Below are 14,017 nucleotides of genomic sequence, written 5' to 3'. Positions count from 1 at the left end.
CATGGGAAAAGGAAGGAATATTAGTCCGATACTTGTTGCTGCTAGAGACCGCGGGTACCACTGCATCTCCACAAGTATCACGGGATAGGATTTGTGTTAGCAGGACAAGGTAGAGATCAGGGTTCATCTTGGTAGATGATATGATCCAATGAAACAACGCGCGCGTCAGCGATTATATATCATCCATTACAAAAGCTTTCCGCGATCACTATTACGGATTGTCGTTTGAAAAGCGCGTGCGACGTATTTGAGCCTGACCCAGCTAGCATTTTCATATGTATAAAAAAGGTAAAAGGTAAAAATCAGCATTACGTACAGATATACATGCTAAATAAACCGTATTTCATGCGCAAAATTGGCATATCCGTACTATTTTGGAGGCGATATATGTGATTACGAATAATTTTGAGCGTTACGACTATATAAGTATTTATATACGATAATATCCGATTAAGCGCGAGTCGCTCCGTACTACTCTATGATTTTGTGCTGAAAATCGTATGTATGTCAGTCATTATCATTATATACGACAAAAAATCAACTTTATCCCACTTTATCCAGCTTTAGTTACGATTTCGAGTTTGTTAGGAGGTATTTACGATAGTTTTCGTACATTGATATACGAGTTGGTGCTAGCTGGAGAATTCGATTCGAGGATACGAATTTTATGCTTTGGACATTTATTTCCGTAAGTAAAATATAAACTAGTCCCGCGCAAATCCACTGAATGGACGAAAAATATTGCATCCGTCTTGTAGATAAGGTTGACGGGTTATCACGAATGTTTTGATTTGATTTAATATTTTCTCGCAAATTTATGATAAAGATATCGTGGTGGTCATCAATCACGCGTTCTAATTCGTTTACGAACCAATACATTAAAAACTTTATTGCTCCAGAAATTTATCGTTTCGTAACAACATACAAATAACACTTCGAACAAATTTTCTAACAAAACATCGTTTCAATGACATCCCTAGAATTTGGAAAAAACACTAGCATCACCTGGTGCAGTCTTCGCGCTACGCAAAACAGCTTGCTATAAATTTAGCTATGCTATAAATTTACTTGTTTATTATCTGACAACAGCACCAGCGCAAGTGAGCGGCGTCTCGCATCGACTGTTGTTTGAGTCTTGGCTTAAGTGAACATATGAAATGATCGTTTTTATTGGCGATAGAATGAGGCTTCAGTGTTACGTCTGTTAGTCTGTGGTATTATTATTGTAAATTACAATACAAACTAGTTTCAAAACTGCTGGTTTCGAATTTAAATCTGCGTAATTGTCACAGTTTCGTATAAATTTGGTTGTCAAAGTTTCTGCAACGAACGAGGCACGAAAGCAAGCGATGCTGATCCCTTACAAAAAATACTCAGAACCTAGCCTCAGGACCATTAACGAAAACTGAGAATAATAATGTGCTTCATGAATGATTAGAACAAAATTAAATTAGGAACATTGTCTATTGCGCAACAGTTTTAAATTTTTGGCGATTTTTATGAAGATGTAGATAATCATCACGTTGCTAATTGGCTCACAATACCTGACAGCAAAAGCCAGGAACAGTGAAACCAATAAAGCGTTTCTTAAAGCAAATAGTCCCTAAGTTGATAAGCATTTCCTCCTACCAACGCCAATATGTAGAGATATAGCGCCCTACACGCTCAGGAATAGAGCACAGCTAAAAACGTGACAAAAACTCGACAAACGTGACAATAAAACGAGACAAACTGCTCAGAAAAAGTAAAACGAAAGAAAAATCATGACACTCACCCACGGGACGTATAAAGAGCAAAAATCGGAAAAGAAGAAGACAAGAGAAAATAAGAAAAAATAAGAAAAAAGAGAAGACTGAACAGAAAAAGAAGGAAAACGGTAGAGAAAAGAAGAAATTTGAGATAAAAGTAGGAGAAATGATATAGAAAAAGAGAAAGAAAATGAGCACAAACGTTCTGCAGGAGGAAAAGCGGGTCATAATAAGGGGAAGGACGGTGAGTAGTATTGAATTACGAATAAATATATTCAAATATCCAACCGTAAAAGGCATGCCTAGGAAAGTCGGCATAAAACTTAACAATTGTCGACTCAACACGTGGAAGTTAACCAAGCAACCGTTGCCTCAGAATGGCAGACAGTTCTCAATTTTCACACGACCGGTTAACAGAACCTTTACGTCCACGACATCAAACATGACGGTACTTGCAGTTACACTTTTGATTCTATCTCCACTGATTTTCAATCGATTTTTATGCGTCTAGTCTTAAAAGAACCACATTAGGTTGGCCTTTAATGTAAAAATATGTTGGTAAATTATGGTTTCATTCTCCCGGAGATATTCCAGATCGCAGTGGGTTTTTTTTACGTCATAAGAAGCGGATGAAATTGAACTAGAAATCTGCTTAATTGATTGCGCAAAACTTATCCATTTTATTTATAGTCACTAATAATGACTCTTACACTATCCTGTAGAGCGCTGGCTTACGCCCCACACTCTGGAACATCCGGTATCGGTTTTACCGAAACTCGAAAGTGGTCATTTTAAATTCTTATTGAAAATATGCAAATGGGGTATCAAATCACAAGATTTTCCAACAAGAGCTCTTCAGTAGACATTTGGATGTATTTTATTATTATTATTATTATTATTTATTATTATTTATTAACATAATTCATCGAACGCTTTGGTCTACATGAATGACTTAAAACTACATAAACTGTCACAAATCAATTAAATTCAGTCGATTTCTAAATACATTTATACTGACATTAAAGTCGAATTCGTCAAACACTCGATTAAATACTGACCACATTCTTCTTACAGGTTCGTTCTGCGCGTAATCGGTTCTATAAAAATGCAGTCTAAGAAACGGCCGAAGTCGAAGATTCCTTGGGGCAATGCTAACGTTAATCTGAGTCAAGATGTGAGCAGCGTCTATTTCAGCTAGCAATAGTTTTCCAACGAAGACAGCACTGGCAATGTCACGTCTTTTCGATAGAGTATTCATACCAAGCAGCGCGCATCGATTCACGTAGGGTGGCAAGTCGCTTGGGGTATTCCAAGGCAGAAATCTTAAAGCATAGCGAATGAATTTCTTCTGAACAGCTTCAATTCTTTTAATCCAAACATCATGGTATGGACTCCACACTACGGCCGCCGTTTCAAGTGTTGACCGCACAAGTGAGAAGTACAGTGCTCGCAGACAGTACGGATCGTTGAACTCCTTGGAAATTCGGAAGATAAACCCAAGATTGCGATTAGCCTTCGCTATGATGTAAGAGTAGTGCTCCCTAAATGACAGTTGTGTATCAAGCAAAATGCCAAGGTCCTTGAATGATGAAACTCGTTCAATTGCTTCATTTTCAATCTTGTACTGCCAGTGCAGTGGATGTTTTTTACGAGTAAAGGAAATTACGGCACATTTTTTCACGCTGATCACCATGCGGTTTGCACTACACCAGTTTGCAAACAAGTCTACCATCCATTGTAACCGCTTGCAGTCTTCGACGGATCTCACCCGCAAGAAAATTTTCAGGTCATCTGCATAGAACAGTCTGCATCCTTCGGGTATTAAGATGCAAACATCGTTGATGAATATGGAGAAAAGCAACGGTCCGAGATTGCTCCCTTGTGGTACACCAGAAAGGTTTCCAAAGCCATTCGATTCGTGGGACCCAAGTTTCACACACAGTCGGCGGTTCGCAAGATATGACGCTATCCACTTCACAAAGCTAGTTGGCGCACCTAGACGTTCGATTTTTGCGATTAAAATTTTATGATTGACTCTATCAAATGCTGCTTTCAGATCCGTGTAGATGGTATCAATTTGGGCACCTTCGCTCATGCTTACTAGGCAGTGCGACGTAAACTGCAGTAGGTTTGTAGAGATAGATCTTCCAGGAAAGAAGCCGTGCTGATCGGCTGAGATGTAGGACTTGACTGCTTGCATCAGTTGCCTACTAACTAGCATTTCTAGCAGTTTTGATCCAGCACTTAGCGAAGTTATGCCACGGTAATTAGCGACGTTTCTCTTTTCCCCCTTTTTGAACACTGGAAACATGATCGAGTTCTTCCAGCGGTCCGGGAATGTAGATTGGCTCAAAGAACTTTTGCATATGGAACGCAATGGTTCGCATAGAGCACTCGCACACCTTTTCAAGACAAGCGTAGGAATTCCATCAGGCCCTGCAACAGCTGACGATTTAATTCTTTTGATAGCAACATCAACATCTGTAGTAGTGAACTGCCCCACACGGAAGTTCAGCACATCAGAAGGCACATTTCGCAACGCGTTTCTCACTTGGTGATTGCTAACAGTTTCTCCATCAAACACACTCGAAAAATGCTTCGCGAATAGATTGCATATGCCGTCAACAGAGTCTGCACATTCATCACCAAGAAACATACTCGATGGAAAACCACTTTCATTGCGTTTTTCATTAACGAACGCCCAGAAACGTTTTGGGTTGCGCTTCAGATTAGCTTGTGTACGTCGAACATAACCAGCATAGAGGGCACGGTTGTAGTTTTTATATCTAGTGCTCGCTATAGCAAATACTCTCTGTGTGAAGGGGTTTCGATTTCTTGAATATTTCCGAAGTGCAGTGGCTCTCTCACGTTTTAGTTTTCTTAGAGTTCTGTTGGCCCAAGAAGGCTTCTGCCGCAGTCGAGGAGCAGGGACATGTATATAAAACAATCGGGTCAAAGTTGTAATCAAAAATTCCACAGATTCGTTAACATCCGTCGCTTCGTATAACGGATACCAGTCAACAGCCGAAATAGCTTCGTTAAGCGAGTCAAAATCAGCCCTTTTGAAGTCGAATTTCCTGTCGTCGACGAAGTCTTCGAAGTGAGTGAGGCCGGTACAAAGGAGGGCGGCGGTGAAAGGAGGATGCTGAGAATCAATTTGGATCAAAGGCTCCACAGCTTCAGACAATTTGCAACAAGTTGCTGCATCTTCATTGGCGAAGAGAAGGTCCAACGTTCTACCATTTGATTGAAATCGCCAAACATCAAGTGCATATCGGACATTCCTGAGGAGTCTACAACTTCGTCGACAGAGTTAATTAGCCTTCCAATAACGCTTGCCTCAACTGCAAGATCAGGAGGAGCGTATACCACACCAACATTAATTTTTCTTCCGTCTCCATCTACGTATATCCATAACTGCTCAATATCTTCGTCAACTTGTATTGTACAACGCGAGGAGGCTAATCGGTTACTGACGGCAATCAAAACCCCACCACCTCTTAATTTTCCAGAACGAATGGGATCACGATCTTTACGATAAACGGTGTAACCATGGCCGAAGAGCTGAGGTGATTGAATCTCGTCATTTAACCAAGTTTCCGTAAGAACAATAACATCGGACTCTGCGTCACAAGCAGCAACATAGAAATCTTCCACTTTGGTTCGCAAACCTCGTGTGTTTTGATAGTAAAAGCTGATTACAGTGCTTTCAGGTGATGGTACTTTTGAGCCCATCTTGACATTCCGGAATATCCGGTATCGGTTTTACCGGAACTCAGAAATGGTCATTTTGAATTCTCGTCGGAAATATGGCAATATGGCTTTTTTTAACCAAACAATTTTGTAATGTAAAAATGTCCAGATATGCTCAAAATACATTCAAATGTGTCCACTGAACAGCTCGTGTTGAAAAATCCTGTGATTTGATAACCCATTTGCCATATTTCCGATGAGAATTCAAAATTACCATTTTTGAGTTTCGGTAGAACCGATACCGGATATTCGGGAATGTTTTGATCGGCTAGACTAGAGAACTAGAGATCGGACTTGTAACCTTTCGGTTACAAATTTTAAATAATTAGCTTTGCCAATTTAAGATCTCAACCTGCTCGAATTTCCTTAATCCTAAAGCCCTAAGTCCACATCTGAGTAAGCTGTCGGCTGTGTGAACGATAGCCCTCCAAGTCTTCTGGGCGGAGGGATGGTTTACAGGGGAAAGTTTTCTCTGATGCGAATGTCTCTCATTGCTAACAACCAGCCTCGGATAAGCTATCAACTGTGTGGGTGATAACACTCCAAATCTTCTAGATGGAAGGGTCACTCAGGCGGGATAACTTTACCGAGACGGCATACAGTCACCTATATGGGTGATAATATTCCAAGTCTTCTAGGCGGAACAGTCACTCAGTAGGAAAACTTTGCTTACTATCACCACCCCGATTTGCAACTGTAAGGGTGGTAACCCTCCAAGTCCATGGATGGACGGACCACTCAGACACTAATACGCCCACAGATACGTCGATAAATACGAACACGGTGTTCAATACCACAGGGTGCTAACCAAGAGGATTGTTGCCAATTCAATAGGTTGTTTAAAATCGGGAAGCTTCGGATATCACGCTTTTAAACTTGAAAAGCTTTAAAAAGGCCAATCCGTAAAATGAAGCTTTATTCTTTCTTGCAATCCAAAAGAAAACACAGGTGCGCGACGGTGATTTTTTTAAAGTTGTACAGTTTTTAAAATTAAATGGTGACGGAAGATAATGTTGTTTTGTTCAAATTCAAAAGTAAGTCAAAGTTAATTGTGCAATCTTAAAAGAATATTATTGTAAAAGTGTGTTTGTTAAGTATAGCTATTGTGATAGTACAATGTAATCCAATATCCGAGAAGACAAGTGATTGTTAGTAGCAAAAAACAAAAGGTAAACATTTTTAAATAAAAATGCTGGTGTACGGGGAAATAGGTGTAGGGCTAGTACGGTGAGATATCTAATGCGCTCGTAGGTCCTTGAGGGGCCTTTTGTGTTTTGGTTCCAGAAATTTGGACCGTTTCTTCGACAGTCACCAAAAGTGCAACACAAGAACACCGCATCCGCATCTAAAATTACGACCACGAAGCTACGAACATCGTTTAAGGTAAAGAATCATTCATCACCGGAACGTCAATAAATCGGTGGCCAGGAAGTACAGACCCTGGTGGATTCGTGTGCTTCGGCTGCTTAGTCCAGCCTAGTCCTACCGGCTTGACCATTGCCGGCGGTGAGGGAAGACCGCAGAGAAGAAGGAGCAACCGCTAGCCCCTCTAGTACACCAAAACGAATGCGCGCAAGTAAACTTAATAAGGCCGTGAGAATTCTCGGGATAGGGAACAATAAAAATTGTAATAGTGATTATAACTTTGGGTTTAAGCAATATTATCCGCCACTAACTTCCCTGATTTCCGCTTACCGAACTCGAAAGGAGTATTCAGCCCTCTTCTTTTGGTTTCTTTTGAGAATTTTGCTTTTTCTATTTTATTTAGCCTTTCAACAGCAGCAATTGAACTGGTAAGTTTTTCCCTTGGTTAAACTTTGCATATTGTTTCGATATCCGTTTCTGTGTTCGCGCGAGTTACGTGGTGATAATAAGCATTGTTGTGACTGCACCGGTAAGCAACATAAATTTCTCTCAAACCCCCCCACCCCACTGAGCAGTTAGAGGCTAACAGACTAGAGAAGAGGAAAAACGGACGGAGATCAAACGGGATATAAAAGGAAAGGATGTGACAAAATAGGAACGATAGGGGAAAATGGAATAGAAAAAAAGCAAAGAAAATAGGAAAAACGGACCAAAGAAAAAGATAAAAATGTAGAAAAGAAGACGGAAAACGAAAAATGAAAAATGAAACCCGGAGAGCAGAAGGAAAAATGGTGCCAGGAACAGAATAAATGAAGAACAGAAAGAAAAAACGGGACCTCAGAAAGATGAATAACGGAACAGACGAAGAAGAAAAACGGAACAGATGAAAACGAAAAATGAAGAGTAGAGTATGGAGAAAACGGAAACTGCAAACAAAAAAAAGATGGAAAACGCAAAGAAAATTTCATTAGAATGGGTGAAAACAAGAGGCAAAATAAAACTAAAAATAAGAAAATAGAAACAAAAAAAACGAAAAAACAAACACGGAAATATTGCGACAAATATGAGAGAAAATAGAAACATTAAAGGAAAAAGAATAGAAGTGGACCAAAAAGCGAGAAAAAACGGAACAAATGGAAAAATGAGACTGGAAATGAAACGTGTGAGAAAGTAAAATAAATTTATATTCATCCTAATTTCAAGTAAAACTTCGTATCTAATTTCGTGTCCATGAAACGCTTGTAAAAAGCTGGATATGAATCCGGTCATTATCGGTCGTTGTTTGCAAAAATTTTGTTCATGAAAACATATTCACTGTGTTCGGATTGGCAAGAAGAATGCAGTGAATATATTTCTATTTCCGCTTTTGGTTAATCGAATGTTGCAAGTGCCATCTGCCATCGATTAGGTTTTTCTTTGTATTACCAATTCAAAATAATCCATAGAAGAACACAACTCAAGCTCTAAGCTGTCTACTACTAGTTAATATACCCGTTCCTGAGCCCATTTCTGAGGCAAATTCTAGAAATGTTTTTATAATACCCTCCTGCCACTGTTCAAGAATATTATACACCCCAAAAAACCAGATTTCAAAAGAACATGCCAACAGCAGCATGCTATAAATTTGAAGCCAAAGTTTATAGCAAAACGATTATTGCTAGTACAGTGATGGCAGCCAGCAGGAACGGTAAATGGTGCACAGGATATGTCAGTGTTAACTTTACTTTAAATGGCAGGTTTTCACGGTTTTCACAGTTTAATTTTAAATTTGTGGGTTAGATTTCTTAACATTTACAAATCTAATCCCGCATTTTAGTGGATTGGTCTCCCCAGGAAAGTCTTTTTGCCAATAATTCAGTTTTAGATGTTTTTGAGAAACCATTCAGATAAACTCTCGGATTTCCTGGCATCTCTGACGCCCGTTGACAGCTGTTTGTTTTGCTCCTTTCGTTTCTTTTCACAATTCTTGCTGCTTGCAATCATTGCAGATTGCACAATTTCGTTTTGGTTTCAGTGGTTCTGGTTGGATGTGTATTCCTTTTTTTGCGCCTTTGTTTTATTGGATTTTTTCTAATCAAATTTCATTAGTCAGGTGCACTGGTGTTTTAAAATAGCGGATTCGTGACCTTAAACTAAGTGACTAAGTCGGTGTTCGATATCAAGGTAAGTATTGCTTTGTTTTCCTGTGGTGTTTTGAAACAAAAATAGTAGTAGTTTAGTATATCATGTTTCCCACCGTGAATGCATGCATAAAACACCCTCTTATCAGTCAGCAGCAATGCGCCTATCGCTATAAATACCATGATAAGTAATATCGGTGCAAGGCATCCGGGTGTCGCATGAATTTAATCAGTGTATTCGAGTGCATTAGAGAGAAATTCGTCTGTTGGCCCGCACCAATCCAACCTCAGCCGCAACTCGCAGACGTGAGGGTCAAAGATCATTCATTCACGAAATTGTTGATTGCGCATTGGATTTGCCTGTTTCGAGTTTCATTTGGGTTTAGATTGACGACCGTTCTGTCACGGCGGTGTGTTTAGAATAAAAGAAGTAGATTGTTAATTTCTGAGTGAGCAGCAGCAGCCAGTAAATGCTTATAATTGTTTGATTTTCTATTCTCTCTCTTGTTGGCTTAACGCGATCGACACTCTCAGTCACTAATACACTGTACTCAAGATGTCTAGTGGAAAAGTGCTTATAAAACATGTAAGTAACCGAAAACAAATCCGTGTCAACCGGAAAAAAGGACAACTACAGTAAGACCTTGATTTATTTTATATTTTTGTTCGATGTGATAACTCGTTTTTATTTTTTGTTATTGTCACGAGGAAGTGATTTCGACCACGAGCTGACGATTCGCTTTCTCTTTCAGGAATCACAAGCGTCTTACATTCCGACTTGGCTCGAGTGCCACAGAAAACCGGTTTCGATGATCCTCAGACTGTATTCTAGTTTTATCCTCTTCTGGGACTTCTGCATTATATTGGTCTATTTTGCGCTGCAACTTGTACGTTCACTGTATCAGATGGTGAGGCCACCGAGACGGAAATCAGTGGCAGGAGAAATCGTGGCGGTAAATAATTCTAATCAGTTCTGTTCAGCCGTACGAAGGCTTTGAATCGTTTTCGCTTGCAGATTTTTGGCACCAGTCGCGGTGTGGGACGTGACTTGGCGTTTCAATTAGCCGAACAGGGCGCCAAGGTGGCCTGTGTCGATATCAACACAACGGACAACGACGCGCTGGTCCGGAGTATTAACTCCACCGGCTACATTGCCCATGCGTTCGAGTGCGACGTGACCAACAAGAATGACGTAATTCGGACAACGAACGCAATCGAAAAGACGTTCGGCCCCATCACGATGCTGTTCCACTGCTGCGGTGTGCCCAGTCCACGTTCTCTGATTACGGATGCGCCGTCCATTCAGGCCACCCTGGAGCTGAGTGTCGTCTCACATTTCTGGGTGAGATCCTTTAATATTAACAACCAACGAAGAGGATTTGTTGAATAAAGCATATTATTTTTAGCTCCTGGAAGCGATTCTACCGAAAATGAAACGCCACAACCACGGTCACATTGTGTTCCTCACGTCGGTAGCGGGCCTGAGTGGTGTGAAGCACCAAACGCCACTTTCGGTTGCCCAATTTGCCGTGCAGGGCCTATTCGAGTCGGTACTGGACGAGCTTCGTATCGAGAAGTTTCACGGTAGCATCCATACCTCGCTGGTGCATCTGTATCCGTTCGTGATAACACCCAAGTGCCGCAACGACATCCGGATGCGCATACCGTCCGCATTCGGGACGATTTCGTCTGAGGAAGCCGCCCGGCGGATCATCGCTGGCGTCCGGCGGAACCAGCTGGAGATTAGCATTCCCAAGTATATGCTGCTGCTGGGACACGTGGTGAGATTATTGCCCCGACGGGCCACTCTGCTACTGCGAGAGCTGTTCGATACCGGAGTTGAGTTTTGAGAAATGGTTCCGATAGGGACGGACGAGGGAACTATACAAACCGATGCCATATTGATTCTATTTGTTTTTTGTTGCATAGAACTCGACATTTACCATACCGAAGATTGATATTTTGTGTTCACTACTAACACAGTTGAAATGTATTATATAGTAATTGCTGTTACACGGAGATCATTTGATAGCGCGAATAAAGACTAGTATTAACATTACAATGGACTTAGAAGATCCAAAGGTTTTTAATCATGTTTCCGAAAAAGTATTTGACATTAATTGAGGAAACCTTAAGGTGCTCAGCTGGCTTTTGAATTCTATATCGATTTTTACTTATTTTAGTGAACCTTTTGAAAACATCGAAATTAGCCTGTGTCTATACATACAAACATGCAAAAAGTTTAACGTTAAAGAGTTGGGTTTTCAGCGCCGTTTTCATGTGCCTTGACACATCAAATTCTAAACCATCTTTGTGTAGAAAATGAGCCCATGAGAGCTAAGTCATGATAGGAAACTGGTGCATTTAATTGTAACAGGGTAAGAGTCGATGGCAGGTTTAAGCGGTTTAGGAAGTAATCTCCTTGGTGATGTAAAACGGAAGGATTATACTGGAAGATATGAGCTTTTAAGTAGGTTGATCACAAAAAACGAACTCGAAAAATGGAACCATTTAGGTATTTATTTATTATGAATAAAATTTTCCAGAATTTCATTGAATTAACGCAACACTGTAACAGAATCAACAGTTGTTAGGAAGAGACGCGACGAAAATGCGATCCATACATATTACAATCCTATATCCGCAAAGAAAGGTTCTATGAGAATTTGCAGACGACATACGATTGTATAGCTATGTATGAAACGCAATGCAAGACCGTTTTGGACATATTTCTGGAGAACAATTTTATAACTAAATAATCGGTAGACTGCCCCGAACAACTGCAAAATAAAAAGCAGGTTCCGGAAAATGTTCTCCCTTTGGCAAGCAATCTGTAGCTGCGAACTAATAAGTTACGAATTGCGGAATCAAAAGGGTTTGGGCGGACCCACAAGCAGAAACACTTGTGCGCATTGCGGCAATGTAAGAGTTTCCTTCCAGCCTTGCATGTAATAATCAATTTCGCTGCACCAGCCTAACCCTATGTGATGGGTTGTTTATTCGAATAGTGCAACATAAATACTGTTTCAGACCTTTAGGAGTTTCCTCGTACTGATCCGATCGGTTGAATCCTCACTCCATCCAATCCTATTTTCCACTCATATGATGCCCCTGTACCCTCGCTTTAATTTATCATATAATGTATATAAAGAATTTATCACATGCTATTAATATTATATAATGAAATGAAATAAATACGATAAAAATAAAACGAGCTCACCAGCAGTCTTGAATCAAATATAGTTGCGTCTAATGAGTTTTCCAGTACATCTAATATCCATGTACCTTAAAAAAAATTACGGACGAAATTTCTACTGTACCGAAGAGAACGAAAACGAGAATAACGAAAGAACGAAACAAATAATTAAAATAACATATGTTCTGGCTTACTTATCAACAATGCTGAGCGGATCCGCCGTCCACAATACCACAATTGATAGTAGGCAGCCAGGAACCACTCAGCATCGCTACTCCTATCTTAGCTACTCAATCTTAAGGATAGAGAATTACCGGGTATGATCACGTGGAGGCGCTAGGTAGGAACTTGGGATGACTAGAACTATGTTGAACGCATCTTCACTGTCTTCCTCATTTCATACCCATTTTCATGAGCAGAATTTTTGTTTCTAATAAAAAAAACTGCTTTTGACATTTACAGAATCCATGTATCGAATCATTTCTCCTTAATACATTTGTATTGAACCCACTTAGTCGACAACGGTCCAATTAAAACTTTATCTGCGCCACCATTGCTGATCAATTATGAATTTGCCTCAATTATTTAAGTTCTCATGAACCACCGAACGCGAGAGGTGGGGATTTTTTTTAGTTATCGCTCGTACAATTTATACAGCCATCCTTTGTACGTTAGTGTTGGTTCAGTTTTGAAAATATACCGCATTTTCAATCGATAACTAGTGTTTTGTTAGCAGTGTGGTCCCAAGTAAGTAAACAACAGTGCTAATATGTCTACCCCAGAGAGTCTGCAAAAGCAATCGAGTGCTCCAAACGGAATCCTTATTCCGTCGCCTGCCTTGCTTCATCCGTCAGAATCCCTGGACCAAACAGTGGTACAACGATAATGGTATCAATGCCTAGGGCCACGTTCCTAGAGAGTGGAATTCAGCCAATATTCCGACACAAAGATCGTAGTACTGATCGATTGTGAACGGCAAATTGGCAAAAAGTGCAAATCTACCGCCTCTGTCCACTAACACCCATCCCAAGTAACAATTCAATAGCAAATTGGTCTTATTCATTTCTTATAGTAGTTTTATCAGAGCATTGCCAAGTGTGTCAGATTTTATAACGTTTTTCTCCAAGAGAATTTTATCTTATTTGATTAATATTTCTGAAGTATGACTGAAGGAGACTTGAAGAAACACTCATAAAACTATATTATCAATAAGTGTAATTCGCCTTATAAGCGGTTTTAAGGGATACTTGAATTATGCTTAAAAACGACGCTCCTCAAAGCTTAGCAAAAGATTTGACAAAAATTTATGACATTCTTCTGCAAGATTGGTTTATCTTAAAAATACTGCCATAAAACTCTCTTAAAACCGTGAATTATTGAAAGAGAAATCATACTCTTAACAAAGAACATCCTAGCGTAAACAACTGATCTGTCAAAACGGGTGTCTGAACCTGGAGAAAATTGAAAAGATGGATCAGTTAAACCAAAATTATGCAAAAATCGGCCCAATATTTTGAAAACTCTTTCATATAAACAATCAGCGGAGTCACAAAATGAATGACGAGAGCAACAGAGCTGGGGAATGACGGCGCCGGTGATGATTTATCAGTGGTAGATTTGTTTGTAATTAGATAAATTTGGTTCGATTGTGTTTTGCCGGACATGGTGCAGATTTCCTCTAGAGTTGTTTGTATTTTTTAAACTGAATGACCTCTATATCACTAGTCTTTGTTTGATGTCACGGTGTCTTTGTTTGGAAAATGTTTGAAGGGATCGAAGCAATTGAAGCCTATTTCGTAAAAGCGATGGTAACGATAACATGTATAAAAAATTCT

The 14,017-nt window shown here is 39.9% G+C and overlaps 1 protein-coding gene across 2 annotated transcripts; it reads left to right on the top strand.

The window, feature by feature from the left end:
- The first annotated feature begins 8,886 nt into the window (after nucleotides 1-8,886).
- On the top strand, nucleotides 8,887-11,029 carry LOC128743896 (17-beta-hydroxysteroid dehydrogenase 13-like). Of its 2 annotated transcripts, XM_053840585.1 has the most exons (5): nucleotides 8,887-9,029; nucleotides 9,521-9,572; nucleotides 9,739-9,939; nucleotides 10,002-10,328; nucleotides 10,393-11,029. In XM_053840585.1, exons 2-5 carry the CDS (start codon nucleotides 9,543-9,545, stop codon nucleotides 10,834-10,836), a joined length of 1,002 nt encoding a protein of 333 aa, XP_053696560.1. In that variant the 5' UTR covers nucleotides 8,887-9,029; nucleotides 9,521-9,542; the 3' UTR covers nucleotides 10,837-11,029. The 2 variants fall into 2 exon arrangements, with proteins under 2 accessions (XP_053696560.1, XP_053696561.1); XM_053840586.1 differs by lacking the exon at nucleotides 9,521-9,572.
- Nucleotides 11,030-14,017: the final 2,988 nt, after the last annotated feature.

Source organism: Sabethes cyaneus, chromosome 3, assembly GCF_943734655.1.
Source record: "Sabethes cyaneus chromosome 3, idSabCyanKW18_F2, whole genome shotgun sequence".
Classification (NCBI taxonomy): Eukaryota; Metazoa; Arthropoda; class Insecta; order Diptera; family Culicidae; genus Sabethes; species Sabethes cyaneus.
The sequence above is the reverse complement of the archived record's forward strand: the minus strand, read 5'-3'. Positions and strand labels throughout refer to the sequence as shown.

What these genes read in the sequence shown, in the direction of transcription:
- LOC128743896 (XM_053840585.1), top strand. Translation starts at nt 9,543, where the DNA reads ATGTCTAGTGGAAAAGTGCTTATAAAACAT. An exon ending in TGGCAGGAGAAATCGTGGCG is followed by an intron (nt 9,940 to 10,001) that starts GTAAATAATTCT and finishes TTTCGCTTGCAG; the next exon opens with ATTTTTGGCACCAGTCGCGG. An exon ending in GTGTCGTCTCACATTTCTGG is followed by an intron (nt 10,329 to 10,392) that starts GTGAGATCCTTT and finishes TATTATTTTTAG; the next exon opens with CTCCTGGAAGCGATTCTACC.